Source organism: Aquila chrysaetos, chromosome 13 (genome assembly GCF_900496995.4).
Source record: "Aquila chrysaetos chrysaetos chromosome 13, bAquChr1.4, whole genome shotgun sequence".
NCBI lineage: Eukaryota > Metazoa > Chordata > Aves > Accipitriformes > Accipitridae > Aquila > Aquila chrysaetos.
The window spans coordinates 26106907-26123182 of record NC_044016.1 but is presented as its reverse complement, the minus strand read 5'-3'; the positions used below and the strand labels follow the sequence as shown (position 1 = coordinate 26123182).

The window sequence follows — 16276 nt, the reverse complement described above, 5'->3', positions numbered from 1 at the left end:
TTCGGTTTTGCCTCACTGCAAAGGTGTAGATCTTTCATTTCATTTCTCCCCAAAGCGCTCTAAACCTCAGATAAATCATCCTGAGTCAGCATTCAAGGCTCAGATAAAAAGACAACCCTCTCTCTCTTTCTCCTCTGCCTCACGCATGGACATACCCGCTGTGATAGGGCAGGGAGACTTGCGCAGGCAGCCTCCGCATCCCACAGGAGCCCCTGGGCAGATGGCAGCAAGTCCGTCTGCCTCAGGTGGCTTTGCCCTGCCGCATTGCCCTGGTGCACCGAGAGCTGGCAGCCTCGCTTTGTGATAACCCACAGGCTATCCAGGTGCGAGCTCTGGCTAGAAAACCATAATGAGCTCATGTTAGCATGTCTCCTGCCACTACCGTAGTCTCTGCTGCCTCTTCTCTGAGGGATAAGCGCTATTAGTCGGAGCCTTAGGTTGGAGCCCTCCTTCCAGACCACAGGCTTCTGTTTCTCATTGAGCCAAATGGATATGAATGGGAACTAAATGCAAAAACATTTACCATCATCCCTGTAATTCAAACCCTAGTGACATCTGTTTTGCTTTCCTCCAAATAAGAGCCTGATGCTGTTCTCGTGGCAAGGTGAATCAGAGCCATCCCCCGAGTGTCTCAGGCCTGGGCTTTGGCTCTGGTCAGAGAGGCAGTTCTTCCATCAGGGATGGTTTAAAAATGCCCCATTACACGAGAAGGTGGTGTTAACAGCCACAGTGGGGAAAAAAGAAAGATGGAAGAAAAAAGGAAGAAAATCAAACACCACAGAAAAAGGCACTACCTTAGTCATAGTTCAGCCACGCATGGGAGAGCTGGACAGAAGGAATTTCCAGTCTGCTCCGCTGCTTCCTTGAAATGCTAGAGCTAGTCCGTAGGCATGGCAGGAAAGGAGTTGTGACCATCAATGCAGGGCACAAAGTAAAAAGAATTAGCAGCACTTGGCTGCATTACACAGGTAAGATCTGATGCTTGCAAGTGTTGCTGGCTCTGAAAGTTGATGAGCAGCAAAGATAGGAAAGAGATTGCTTTTACACTCAGATAAAATTTTAAGGACTGCTCCTGTGAGACACCATGGCCAAAAGCCTAAAAAGTATTTAAAAAAACATTTAATACCTAAATCCTGTTTGTCTTGAGTGACACTAGGGATGTACTCAGTGCCCTTCACATCTAAGCAAGTGGAGGGCCCGTTTTCCAGGAGGGGCTGAGCCCATTGCAGAATCTCTCCCTGCATGTAACAAAATTTAATAGTCCATCACCCTGTCTCACCTCCCTTCAAGTAAGCAGCTGCTCTCACCATTTGGCTGCCTTTCTCTAGCATCGCTGACGAGTTACCCTTAGCACTGCAGGGTAACTTGTTGTGGTCTTCCCAAACTGTGTCTTTCTTGTTGTCACTTTTTAGCTATGGTAATGGGTCAGGTCTTGCTTTTCCTTTTATCAAGATCTGATTAGTCCCTTGATCAGGCAGTTTAATGTAGAGATTAACTGAAATGCATTCAAGGTAAGTGAATGCTGACATTCACTCCCACTGTCTGGTACCACAGGCGTAATATAACTTCTTCTTGCTGGTATTTGTAAGGCTTCATTTGTTCTGGCATGGGCTTTTTTGCTGGGCTGTGGTTTGAGTAGTAAATACAACTATGATAGGTGTCACAGGATGGGCAGTCCAGATCTTAGGCCATTTGGTATAAAGGGGCCTTGTAGAGCTCCCTGTCTATCCGCCTTGGCCGTGCTCTCCTTTTCTTGCATAGAATTATCTCAGATGCATTCAAATAAAAGCTCTGTACACTAGGCTTTCCAGATAGACAGCAAGATAGACCATTCTCATCCATTTTAGAGCTAGCATTTACAGGTTAATTACTGGTTACTAACTGCTGGTTTCTAGGACAGACTGCTGCACTCAGAAATCAATGGGATAAGATGTGATAGTTTGCAAAGTCAGCAGAGAAACAGATTCCCATGAATGAAACTAGACAATGCTTTGTTACTTGCGAATCCAAAAACTAGGCAATCAATAGATATTTTTGTTTCCGGGGGGGGCGGGGGGGTTGGCTTTCATTGAAGCACCAAATTGGCAGACATGTTGAAGCTATTTACATTAAAGTTTCAATAAATGTAGTGCTGGAGATTCCTCTAAATGATTTTATCTTGTTTTTAAAATAAAACCTGCATGATCATTCTGCATCCCTTCCCTGCTGGCATCAGTTTTGTTCTTGCAGCCAAGGGAGTCAGTTAATAGTTTCATTCAAACTTGCTGGCTCCAGCTTTTGTTTTTGGTTTCTCCCATCCGTTCTATTCCTGCTGTCTTCTAGGGGAGACCCTGCAGGAGTTGTCAGCTACAAAATTTTTTTTTTTTTTTTAAACCCAGACATAGCTCTGATTGTACTAAACAAAGCAAGGAAATGTAACCAGTTGTTTTTCTTTTTTGTGTGAGTCTGTTCTTTCTCCCAACAAACCATATGCTCAGCTTCCTTACCACTGCCATCAGGCCAGTGATGTACTTTTTCTCCCTTGCTTTACCTTAGGCCCTGACTTCACAACTCACACGGCAGATGATGTCTGTATAGCATAGGCTTTATCAACCATCATACATTTTCAGCTATTGCAGTGCTCCCATCCGCTGTGCTGGTATTATAAAGCAGGATGGGTGTGCACGAGCACTAGTATTAAAGCAGACACAGTGACTAATTCTTCTGCCAGCCCATCGTTCTTGCTGCTTTCTTGCCCATCACCAGTGCTGCAGTAAGTGCATAAGTGGGAAATGTTTTAGAAGAATATTCTACTGAACAGAGACAAGGCTCGTGCAACTCTGGTGGCAACCACCAAGCTCAGGTGTACTTACTGCAGGTGTTTTGGCCCCTCTAGTTTTTTTACTGCTCTACCCAGCCTACAGTGGCATCATGCAAGGGACTAGGTGGTGGTATACTGGCACTCAACTCCAGCATAGTAGAGGAACTTGGGTATCAAAGTGCTTTTTGTGCTGTGATTAAAAAACAAACCCACACCTCCCCTGGAGATGGTCTATGCAGAGGCTGGCTAATGCTTGTCCTTAGGCTGTAAGAGCCAGTACCAGTAAAGAGATAGGAAGGCAAAGCTAGACCAGTTCCAACCTGCTGCTCTGGTCCTTCATTGGAATACCTGTACACACCAAGACCTGAGCAAAGGGAAGCAGGCACAAGCTCTGGAAACTTTAGGGTACATATGCCCTCTGAGGATCAAATCCTGGAGTCAGGCACCAAAGAACATGTGAGGATCTGACTATGGTGAGTGGGTACAGCACATCGCAGCTACAGCTCACCCCAACTTCCATGGCCTCCTTGGGTTTTTGCTCCATTTTCTTCTGTGTGTAAGAAGGCTGACTATGTATAGTTTGTAGACATCTCTGCAGATGGAGCAGAAAGGAGAGGCAATAACTGTGTTAACATGAAATGGCACTTTCTGCATTCGCAGGTTCGCAGAGACGGAGGCTTATTCCAGCTTTGTCACTTGATACTGCTTCCCCAGCAAGGAAGCCTGCCAACAGCCCCGCAGTCCGCTGGGTGGATGGGCCCCTGCGAAGTGGGCAGAGGGGGCTGGGGGAGCCCTTTGAGATCAAAGTCTATGAGATAGATGATGTGGAGAGGCTCCAGCGGCGACGAGGTGGGGACAGCAAGGTGAGTGCAATCCATGTAATCTGTCTCCCTCCTCCTGAAGGGTGTAAGAGGGGGAATTCAGATTATGCACTCAAAAATGTGTAGTATTGTATATGGTTAGTTCAACAGGCAGCAAAACCTATTATCTCGTTTAAGAGCAGTTATGACCTAAGTTATGTCTTCTTCTGCAGCAGCTAACAGACATTGGTACCTTGCATTTTTGCCCCTAGCTTACAGTTTTGGTGGTTCCTGTGCTTCAGCATCTTGTCACATATGTCTTTCAAGGCACCAGTGGTGCCTGAAGTACTTTGATGGTATTGTTTTCAGGATAGCTAATGTATTCTCTCTAACAAAGTTGTTCCTGCCAACCTCAGGTCTCCAAATTTACTAAAAGATCAGGGAATTGTAAAGGTCAGCTCTTGAGAGGTATGGTTGGGAAGAGTATCTGAAGTTGGTGGAATAGCACCAATTTTTGAGTAGCTGTGGATGTAGACTTTATTACTATTTTAAGGCACTTTTTCTTCCTAGCCCCTTCCACTTGATTAGGCTGTTTGTGATGTTGTTCTCTGATATGATTTTGTATGGAGAAAAACATCACTTGTTGGGGTGGGGTTTCCGCTGCCCTTCACCCACACAGCAGATTTGTCTACAGAGCAGAAGGCAGAATAGTGTTGAGACCTTCACACAGTCTTGGAGGAGGATAGTTCTGGTATTGGGACTGCTCCCACACTAGCGAGGGCAGCACAGCCCTCACCGTGAGCTCATTTACTGCACGTCTTGATGGCTGCCACCCCACAGAAGTCATGCGAGGCCAGGCTGGGTGTCTCCAGACAGCACTGCACCCTGTGCTGTTACTGTGCCCCATATCTTTACAGAAAATATATCTTCTTTATTAATGATTGTGAATTGCTAGAGCTTTTCATAACATACTCCCTTTGTTTAAGGATGTTTTAAATTTTATATTGCTACCAGTTCTCTTATTTTATAATATGACTACTGCATTTCTCATGCACCAAGCACAAAGATGTATTTAGGATTTTAATACAGCAAGCCATGGATTTCCTTCTCCCAAGAGCTTAGATTTTCTTAGCCAAACTTCCAGTGACAAAAACCAGAAATGTTTTGCTACAGTTAATCTGATTTCAAGATGCTGCCTGTTATTAATTATTACGGTTTATTATTAACTATCATTGCAAAGTCTTCAAAGCTCACTGATGGAAAGCATCAAACCCAAACAAAAGCAATAAAAATAAAACAGATGATGGATGATTTCATGCAGTGATTCATATACTTCCAGAGTAAATGGCTTATTGTTAGTATTATTGATTAGAAGATCATTTGACTGAATGGATCTGGGTATTTCTTCTCCTCTTCACCTATTCCTTCCCTGCTCCTTCTTCCTGGTTGGCAGGAGGTGATATGTTTCAATGCCAAGCTGAAAATCCTGGAGCATCGCCAGCAGAGAATTGCTGAGGTCAAGGCCAAGTACGAGTGGTTAATGAGAGAACTGGAGGTGACCAAACAGTACCTGATGCTGGATCCTAATAAATGGCTTAGCGAATGTAAGGATGTCATTTCATTGCCTGGACTCATAGGTGCCCTTTGGTTTATTTAATGGGGGGATGGAGGGGAGCAGAAATGTTTGTTAAGAATGAGATGTGAGCTACTGTGTTTGTAAACTAAAATGAACTGACATACGACCTAAGGGCAACTTTTAGATTGACTGTATTTCTAGAACTAGTCGCTATAATTCTTATTAAATGTTGACAGTAGAACTGAACAATCCTTTTTTGCCTGAGAGCTGAATGTTGAAATGGTACAGCATTGTAGTGGTGAATATTGCCATTGGTAGATTAGCATTCACGCGTTTCAGTCCACAGCTCCTGAAAATGAGATATTTTTTTTTTGGCCTCAGATCACTCAGACATACGAGCAATATTATAAATCTGTTCTTCTACCACAAAATAACACTGTAGAGCAAACTTGTCCCTTGGCACCAGTGGGCTTACATGAGAAATGAATTTGGCCCATTTTTTATAACTATAGATGTGTAAAGTTCAGAGAGCTTAAAGGGCATTCACATTCAAATGATAAAGGACGTCAACACCTCAAAGGAAAAAAGATAAAGAGTACTGCAGTAATGCTACAACAATTTTTAGTATTAGTAGTCAGATGAGTTCATGTCAAAAGAGTTCTAGAAAAAAAAATATTTTCAATTTATTTAGGATAATTGCAGGTGGCAAAAGGAGGTCGGCTGGTGTGTTCTCTTAGAGCATCCTAACTCTTCCTTTGACAGCTGCCATAAGTTAACACTAGATTGGTACACCCTGCAAAACAACCACAGTGTATGTTTCAGGAATGCTATTAAGGAAGAGAGATAGAAAGGACGGATTTAAAGGGAGCAGAGAATTTGCCATACATTGCTGTCCGCTTACTGTGTGATGCCTTTGCTTCTGATTCCAGTGTGATAAATGCAGAAAGCCTCAAGGACGGCACAGACCTCAGGGACCAGATAAGATGGGAAGTGATGGCTCAGCCAACGTATCTCACACTCAGCTTCCATGGAAGCCGCTGCCAGCCGGTCTCTGGCAGCATATGGGCACCTATGTTGGAGTGGTTGATGTGTATGCCTTCCCTTGCCACTCTTGAGAGGTCTAGTGAGAATCACATGGAATAGGGAGAGGTGTGAGGAGCAAGGAGATTGGAGGTTGGTTTCTAACTCCGAGTTCTGAATTCAGCAAAGGACTTGTCCTTCCAGGGCACAGCACCTATTTAAATCTCTTTCTGGTCAGCAGAATGTGTGAGAGAGTCAGTACATGCTTAGCATTCAACATTTGCTTAACCGTGTTGGAGTGCAGCAAAAGGCACCTGCAGTTCTGGAGAGGATGGCAGAGCATATCACTCAAAAAAGCATCCAATGCAATCTTAACAGAATTTTTCACTATCAGCAAGCAGCTGTGCCATTTTAATAGCCTTTAAACAGAAAAGGCAACTTTTAATGACAATGGCAAGCCAGAGATAATGTTCTATACGGTACTGATGGGTTTGAAGACTTGAATTACTCTGTCTCTCCTACCAACCAGCACTGGGTTTTATCTGCTTTTCCTATCTGTGTCTTTTCTTTCCCACAGTTGATCTGGAGCAGGTATTTGAGCTGGATTCTCTGGAATACCTGGAGGCCCTGGAATGTGTGACTGAGCGTTTGGAAAACCGTGTCAACTTCTGCAAGGCCCATCTCATGATGATCACCTGTTTTGACATCACCTCTAGACACCGATAAAGTATGAACCTCAAGAGAATTTCAATGCGCATCTCTGCCATCCTCCTTTTCCCTTCTGAACAGCATCCCAAAGACAACAGAATGAGGATGAAGGTTGGAGTCAAGTCTCAACTGTGTGTATGAGAGATTTGCTATACTATACAGAAGAGTAGTATTAAAAAAAACAGGATGAGCATGAAAAATGGAGATATAAGGTTGTTGATTCTCTTAGCCTAAAAGAGCACTTTGAGGAACCTTTAAGGACATGTCTGTAAATAAGAACTGCTGGCAGAAGACACTTCTTTCCCTGCATTAGCTGAGGGAGGAGGAAAGGTGGTTGTAGGACTTCCATTGAGAGGTTCATTAAAAGAAAACCTATCCAGAAAAACTGTTTAAGTGCCTTGCAAATCTTTATTATCCAAACATTTATGTTCATACTTTATTGTGTACAGATGGTGCTAGTCAAGAAAAGAAAAAGGAAAAAAACAAACACACTTTTGAAATGTATTTACAGCTTGTTTTTCTCTTGGTGTTTTCAGACTTGCTGTTTCTAAGTAACTTGTGTTTGTAGAGATATTTCCTAATCAGTACAACATATGAATAAATGTTAACTGTCTTTTCTTGTTACCAGAGTAAGGCCACTCAAAGAGAAATTCAGCTTTCCCAGATGACACAAAAAATATTTCTAGCAGTGAGTAAGGTTTGCTTATATGTTTTTCTGTACTATCTTACATGCCGGAGGACACAGTAATTTTCTCAGCCTGTAGGTTCTGCAATGTATAAGAGAGAAGAGGTGACATTACTGTGAAGTAAATATCATTTCCATTTGATCCAACCCCCATAACCTGTTTTCTTTTTCATGTATTTTTAGCTTCGTACTGGCTAGAGTTATGGATGAGGAGGCACTTCTATCCTAACCCCTTTCTCTGGTGCTAATAACTTCTGGAAAATTACTCTTTAGACTGAGGGCTCCCATGCTTATCAGTCCAAAAATGAGTGATTTATTCTGTCTTTCTTTCTTGAGACTATGACTGATAAAATTTAGCTTCACCTCTTTTTGACATATACCACTGCAAAACATGTTTTGGCAGCTTTTGGTCCCTGGCCCAGTCTGTCCATAGTCACAGATGTACCTGAGGATAGCAGGCTCTGCTCAGCTCAGTGTGTCTGGAAATAAACGGAAGTCGTGAGTGAGTGGATATAGCACTTCAAGCATGTTGGCTATAGCATTTTCCTTATCAACTCTCCAGTACTGAAGCCATGGCAAAATTCACATTGACATCAAAAGGACAAGGGTCTGCGCCTCAATGCACATTCAAATGTTCTACTTGTTTGCCTCTTTATCTACAAAACAGTGTGTGGGAAGGAACATCCTTTGTGTTTCTTAAAGAAATGTGTGAAATCTGCATTTTAATTACATATGGGCATGAACAATTATTTTATTGAATTACATTTCTTCTTCTTCTATATTGAAATAAGCCCATTCATAAAAATCCCTCTCACATACACTTGTGCTACCATCCTGTTGCTTGTGAGAAAATAAGAGCATCATTTAACCTATACTCAATATGCATCAATTTACTGCTGTACTTAAATGCATCTCTTCTTTTACCTGCACCACCATATTAATGCCATCTTACAATATCCCAAGCAGCAAGTCCCAATGGAAAAATAACCCTACAAAAATACTGATAGATTTTCTAGTGGTTAGCTGCAAAAAATCCCCCTTTTTAAAAAAAAAAAAAGATAGAAATAGAATTTATGTAGTTTTATTTTCTTTTAATACTCTACAACTTGTAATAACAAATCTCATTTGTTCTATTAGCCTTGTCACTGGATTTTGTAGAAGATCCTTCTTGCATTCTGTAGGATTACTTGGAGGGAAAAAAGGTCCTATATGAAAGTTGCTTTCTAGTCTGTTCCACAGCATTTTCCTATCATGAAACTCATATTCCAAGTAAGTATTAAGGCTATAGGTCTGATCTCTCTCCTCTTCTTTCTCCAGGCAAAAAAAAAAACTCTGAAAAAAACCCCCAAACAATCTAGCTTTGTTTCTCTTTGTAATGATTTCAGTAGCACTTCTTATGTATTGGTTCTGTTGAGGCCATCTTTTCTCCGCAGAGCTCCATGAATTCAGTACAGCTCCACAGAGCCATGGGAATCTCCCCTGCAGTTTTGTGCTGGATGAAGACCTAGCACCCTTGGAATATGGAGTGCATCTCTCTTTATGGGCTTAGTCCCACAGAGCCCCAGGCACACGCTGCCAGGTCACCTACACACAGGAGGGAGACTTTCATAGCCAGCTCCCATCTTTCACACCCCTGCATCCCCAGGCAGGCCTGTACCGCTCTCACCTGTGACACTGCGCTAAGCCTGTCTCCCAGGCTGTGTCCCCACATTCGAGGAAGAACACCCCACACCCCCTTCAAGTTGTGCACATGAAATTAAATGTTGCCTTCTTTAAGCTTAAGCATTTCTGAAAATGCATTTGCTGAAAGGTGGTCATTGAGTAATTGGGATGTGTTGTCCTTCCTCTGCTGAAAACAAGCAGCCCAAAATGGGCATGTTGGGCTCCCTGGGGACCTGCGGTGAGATGGTAAATGGCAAGCGGAACGGTAAAACTAAACATACACTTGATAGAAAGAAAGTGAAATCCTAGCAAATGGTGCATGCACAGAATGCATTATTAACAAGAGATGCCCTCTCACATAGTCTGGGACTTAGACAAAAGTCATGATGTTTCTATAAATCAAGTGGACACATTTCAGAGCTATTGTAAAATATGTATTACGTGTAATATTCCTCAGCATCATTAACTCAATTATTCATTGTGTCTAGATTTGGTACCTCTGTAGATGAGGAAGCATAGCAAAAGGTTCTTATATCTAGCCATTATTTTAAACAGTAAGAGCCTATGTTTGCCTTGTTTATCCCAATGGACCAAAACTGATTCTTGAAATCAAATGGATTATGCCAAGGATGAATTTGGCATACTGCAAATTATGTACCAACTGAGCAGAATCACAGTCCTTACAAATATCTTATTTCTGAGGACTTAGAGCAGCCATTAACACTCCCATCATATACTAGTATTCATATCCTAAAATCCATACTCATCTTCTCTTTTTTGACTTTGTGTCAGTACATTTCAGAATTTGCCCCTATATTTTTAGGAGTTGTGGTGGCTTAATGCATAAAAGGGAATGAAAATTTGTGGAGATTTGACATCTATGAAATGTTTTCTTGTTGAAAATAGCTTTTTACTTCAGAATTTATATTATTATACTTCAAATATCTGCAAAAGAGAAAATTAAAAGCATCAGGACCTTATTATGAAATTGATCTTAGTCTACGGTAGCCAGCATTTTACAGAAGATCTATAAACTTCTGCAAGTCATCCAGGAAGTCCCACTCTAAGCAATTGCCAGCATAATGCTGGTTTTATGCTGATTTTTTTTAAAAGGCATCAAGTTGCCCAAAATACACAAGAGCAACGTGAATGTAATGCTGAATCATTTGCATATTCAGAAATCAATCTTATTTCCCTGGGACAGCTTTAGTAGGAAACATGTTAACGTAATTAGGTTTGAAGGTTAATTCTTTGTTCACACGCGTAACAGGAGATCACAGTTCTTCGTTGTTGGGTTGTGTAATGGCTGCGGAATACCACCACTGCTCCGCATCCCCGCTGCTGTGCTCAGGCATGGGCAGCTGGGGGACAGTTTGGGCCCTCATTTTGAGAACTGCTCACCTTGGCATACGTGAACCTTATTTATACAAGGGACTGAACTTGCTTTATTGCCACAAATTCAAGTGAGACCTTAGACTGGAGAATTTGGCTTCGATCTGGATTCAGACATCCCACGGGTCTGTGTGAGCTCTCGCAGTGGGCAGAAAGCCACGCTCGCACACCTGCTGACACTGGGTGCTGGGTCACGTTGTATCCTAGAAGGTGTGCCAGATGCCTAATTCCTGGTGCGTTTGTCATAACAACACGTGTCTTTTCTCCTGCCATGCATGCCTTGTATTTGCCTCAAAACAATTCCTTGTCAATTCATTCAGATCTAAGTGGTCTGAAATACTGTTTCACAGAAAGGCAAGGAAGCAAACCGATACTCAGGCTCTCCTTTCTTAGGTCTTTACTGGGCCTGTTCTCAGCTCAGCTGCGCTGGTATAACTGAGGCACAATTGCGTTAAGAGTCAGGAGAGTTATAGCAGAGTAAACCCCGTTGTGAGGAAAAGGAAAATTCATCCACCTGCTATTTCTTTGGGTATTTACTGTGCTGCTAGTTATACAGTTGAAGAATATGCTCCTCCTACCTGTTTGATACCCTCTCATTTTGCATAAGGGCCATGCACAGGGCTATCACTGAATATCTACTAGCTTCGATCCAGTCTTGGAAGACTCCCACTGCCATACAACGTAACTTCTGATACTTGCAGCTACATAAAATAGGAACTGGTAAAGAGCAATGGCATGATCCTCTGACACGAAGCAAGCTAAGTGAGAGCTGCAGATAATATACAGAAAAGCATGAAAGATACACACTGGTATTTTTTTCTTTCATCTCTGAACATGGCAATTATAGAGGCAGAAAGCTGGGAGTGATGCTGGGAGTAATGCACATCAAGTCCCAAGCTTGCTCATAGGATAGACTAAGTCCATCTTGAAGTGTTTTTGGTTTTTTTTCTTTTTTTCATTTACCTCGATAATATGGTTTGTCTTAAAATAGCAACTGTTACCTGTGGCATGGAATTTAAATTTTATGACAGCTGAAGGATGTAGACTCTTTTACAAACATTGCCTTTTGCAAATGTTTGTGATTTTGTTGCATCTTTTTTTCTGAGCTAAAAATAATTGTAAAAGTAAAGCATATATACATACAGACAAATGTGTATGTACACAGCCCGAGAGAGACAGTCCCCTCACACGTTATTGTGGGGAGGTGTCATAGCTGTTCACAAATGGCAACAACATCACTCCCCCTTCCTCCTCCAAGGAGTACCTATAAAACTTCTTGCACTCACCAGGATGAAGCTGGCTTATGCCACACTATAGGGAAAACTTATGCTTGAAACACTTCTGAAAGCTGCTTTTAAAGGTCCTTTCTTCCACATGTTCTTCAGCCTACAAAGCCAAGTTGCTGCAGTTCCCACGTAGAGGCTGTCATTGAAATGTTAAACCCTGTAAAAGTAATCCAAATGAACTACTCTATATTTCAGGGTGTCATGAATTTAAGGCAAGATATTTTACAATCATGGCTGTTAAATGCAACAATTTCTGCATATGCATGAGGCATACAGCATAGTTACATCAACTGAAAGCCTGGACTCTCAGCTGCCTATGAGATAAAGCTTTCTGTCTAGTCCTAGTAGCTTTAAAATTGTAACTTGAAGCTTCTGCATTGCAGAAGCAAATATGATTCTTATAAAACCAGAGGTTGAGTGACCCTCTGATGCCAGTTCATATGGGAGGACGGTTGCACAGCATCAGGGATGTACCAGCTCACCACAGAGATCAAAGCATTCGTATCACTAAATACTGATAGGAGTGGATGATGACTGTACAGAGAGGCACTGTTTCTCAAATCCACTGATGGATGACATACTTTGCTTAATCCTGATGTCCTCATGGTCTTTGTTTTGTGTACTCCATAGGCTTTTGCATTGGCGACACGCAGCAGTTTTTGGAGACACAGGGCTGGCCATTGCTAGCTATCGCAAGATTTGAAACAGGTTTCCAAATAACTATGGCAAACAAGACTGTGAATGATTTGTCAGTGCAAAGTTAATAATCTCTATCTCTTGCATTTATTGTGCGCTCATCCCAGGATTATCTGAGCTTCCATACCTGCTCTTGGACATAATAAACCATTTTATTATTGTCTTTATCTTTTCTTCTTTCTCCTTCTCAAGCAAGCTTTAAAAAAAAAGAAATATCAGTTTCCCTTGAAAATGTAGCACCCTTATCCTAACCCCATTGAAGTCAATACGGATTTTGCCACCAGCTTCACAGACTGCAGACTTGTGCTCACTTATGCAACATTTTGAAGCTCACAAAGAGCATGATGATTCTGCAAAGAATGGAGGTGCTGAAAGTGAAATAGTAGCATTCCTCTATAATATTTCAAACCACCTTCAAATAGGACAGGAAATAAAACACAACCAAAACCATCTTACTTTGAGTGGTCCTACTTAAGTATTGAGCAAACTTTATAATAATGGTAATAAATTGGTGCTTGAGGCAGTTTCAGCTATATTACATATTCTCTCTATAATATAGATATGGATGTATTCACCTTCTATATTGTATATGTATGTGTGTGAGTATTTACATATAGCACACATACATATATGTTTTATGTATGCATAGATACTAACTTTTCTAAGTTTTACTTCTTTCCCTCCCATAGCTGAAACTGCTGGTTACTAACATTCACATCATATTCTATGTATGAAGGATATAATTTATTTGTAAACTCAGGATGTTCTTGTTTTATAGAGTTGCTTGTATTTTATAATTTATTTACACATCATGGTTGGAAATGCTTATCTAAGTGCTATGCATTGAAGTGTATGTTTGCTAAATCCATTTCACTCTGTCCGTGGCTATGTTCTTTCTCATTATAACAGTGGTATAAAATAGAGCTAAGGAGGAGACAAACTGATAGATACAGAACTTACACTGGTCCCACCAGTGGGTAATTCCAGAAGAGGATGTATCAGTAGTAGATATATATATATTTTATCAACTAAATTTTATGGGGGAAAAAAAAAAAAGAAAAAGAAAGAACAGCATGAGGACAAGTTCAAAATGTGGAAAGTCACAGCCATTTCCAAGTTGGTCAACAAATGCATTGAGCCTTTTGCCATTAAAATTGTAAAGTTTATTGTTTGCTGGCTAAAAAATATCCCTTTTGTGGTATCTGAGGTGTGAAACATTGTCAAAAATATGATGTCTGGAAAAAAAAATCAAACTATAGTGGCATTAAATGTTTACTTTTATCTTACCAATATATCTGCCTCCTCCTCCTGACTATTTCACTTTGGATGAGAGCATTTATGAAATGGTAGAGAAGAAGATGCTTTTGACCCACAAGAGGATGTACTATTATAATAGTGGGAATGAGCAAGACCACACCTGAAAGTAAAACAACTGAAGGGGTTCTACCAAGCAAGTATTGCTGAGTTGCAAATTCACCAGACAGCAACAATAAGTATTTGATAGCAATGCCAGGAACATTACAACCAAGCACAGCACCATTAACGTCTCCTCTGCTGGTGTCCAGAAACAGAAACAAAACACGGTCACAGGGCCTGAATTGGTCAGGCTTTTACATAAGCTGGCTATGCATACATGTCTCCCCATATTAGCAGGGATTGCGCCATCTGAATCTGTGAGCAAGGGAAAAATCTGAGACCAAACATGATAAAAATGTGGGGGTTTTTTTAGCATCTCCAGCAACTGTGTCAGATTTCCCTTGGCCACTGTGCAGGTATGTAACACAATGTCAAAGTAATAAAAAAGAGTTTGTGTCCATTACTTAAGACATGCCTCTCTCTCAGAGAGGCAATGGTGGCAGGTTCAGCTGACCCCTGAACTTCTGCTAAGGTGTGTTCAGTATCTGCTTGCCTTTTGCTCAGATTTGTGGTGTTCCCTGTTGATAATTTTAAAAGAGTGCCTCACTTGCAGGGCCAGATGTGAATTAGCTAGCTCTCTGGGCAAATCTCAAATGCCCACTGACACTTGGGTAAGCCCTGATAAGGACACTGTGCTCTTCCCATTGGAAGAAAACAAGTCTTATTTCTTGTGGGGAAGAGAAAAAATGAAATGATTTAAAACTTCCTTTAAGACACATCATATGCTAGTAGATGATTCCCTCATATTCCCTACTTTAGGAGGGACATATTAGCATGCTAAGCATCTAAATATTTGGTTGACAGTTTGGTGAGCATTTAAAATAGCCCTTTCTTCTATCTTGTTATTATACCAGCTTGGTGGCAGAGCTAGCAGTCACAGTGGCAGGGGATGCAGTCATCTATGGTGACCAGCTGTTCCAAACTAAAAATATTGAGGTGGCTACAGAGGCAAAGGCTGGCACTTAATGAGATGGTGGGGAGGAGGGAGTTTCTCCTTTCTCCTTTCCCAGCAGCAAAACCTATGACTCCAGTATTACCTTAGCTGTTGCCCCTGGGCCAGCGAATTTGCATGCTGGTGCCTCTCCACAGTAGCTGTAAATGAAGATAAACAGCCATGTCTTTCATCTGTGGGCTGCTCAGAATAGCTCTGATTTGCTCTAAAGAGCTAAAAGGCTTATTGCCTATTTTTGACGTAATTTATCTTCATTGCTGTTATCATGCGGCCACATCAGTATTAAAGAGCCCAAAGTGCCTTACAGTGACAAAAACAGAGAAAAATGGGCTAGCGCAAGTCCTAGACTTTGTCTAAGGCAGAACTGATGGTGAGGAGCTCTATATGAGCTGAAAACAAAATCAATTCACTCTTGGGTAGTTCTGAAGCCTTACAGACCTCAACGCTACACACCTCCGGATTGGGGCAAGACTGCCAGCAAAGGTTTCAGGCACGGAGCGAAAGCAGGGGCTCACACAGCTGGTGTCCTTATGAGGCCTGCTTGAAATTGTTTGCACCTCTTGTAAACTAATGCCCTAGCCATGACCAAGTCTCAACTTGTCTTTAAAACCAATAACTTGCCAGTCTAAAAATCAGGAGAGGGTTCAGTGTGGAAACGTGACAGACCCCATCTCCTAATGTTTATTTCCTCTAGAAAAAGGCCATCTGTGAGTGGATTTTGTGTTTTATGATATCCGTTAGTATTCTTGACAGTTGGCCAATCTGGCAGTTTTGGAGGCTGACATCTGCTGTTTAACCACTGAGCAACACTGTACTGGCTGTGACCACACGAATGCTCTATATTGCTCGAAGACCGCTTTTATAACCTCCAAAAACAAGGAGGTAGCTTGGAGATCCTATCCACTCTCCCTTCAAGAACAACCCTGGCAATTGCTGATCTGGGAAAAGCTCTAAGATGGCCAAAAATGGTCCATCCCCAATGGACGCTTGTCTAGGGAAAAGACCTGCATTCTTTTTCATACGTGCTACATGTGTCTCTTCGGTGGATGCTCATTGCACAGGTTTGGCACCCACGCTTTGCATCAGATTGCGGGTTTCATGCCAACCAACTGGCAGCTGTGTGTGTTTGGCGCACATCCATATTCCCATTTCTATCTCCTAGAGACCCAAGTGCAGCGAGACATGTGGGTGCAGTGTGTGGGACTCGGGGCTTGCTGCAGAGAAGGAGTCCCACGCCTCCAGCAATGGAGGAGGTCACTCACTTTAAAAGGAGCAGGGACTGT

The 16276-nt window shown here is 41.9% G+C and overlaps 1 protein-coding gene across 1 annotated transcript in view; it reads left to right on the top strand.

Moving 5' to 3' along the window:
• The window catches only part of KIF26B (kinesin family member 26B), a 318477-nt gene extending 304560 nt beyond the window's left edge, over window positions 1-13917 (top strand). The window contains exons 13-15 of the mRNA XM_030035803.1: window positions 3461-3663; window positions 5054-5204; window positions 6774-13917. Coding sequence (XP_029891663.1) covers window positions 3461-3663; window positions 5054-5204; window positions 6774-6922 — 503 coding nt within the window. The 3' untranslated portion in view covers window positions 6923-13917. The remainder of the gene's footprint in view (window positions 1-3460; window positions 3664-5053; window positions 5205-6773) is intronic.
• Window positions 13918-16276: the final 2359 nt, after the last annotated feature.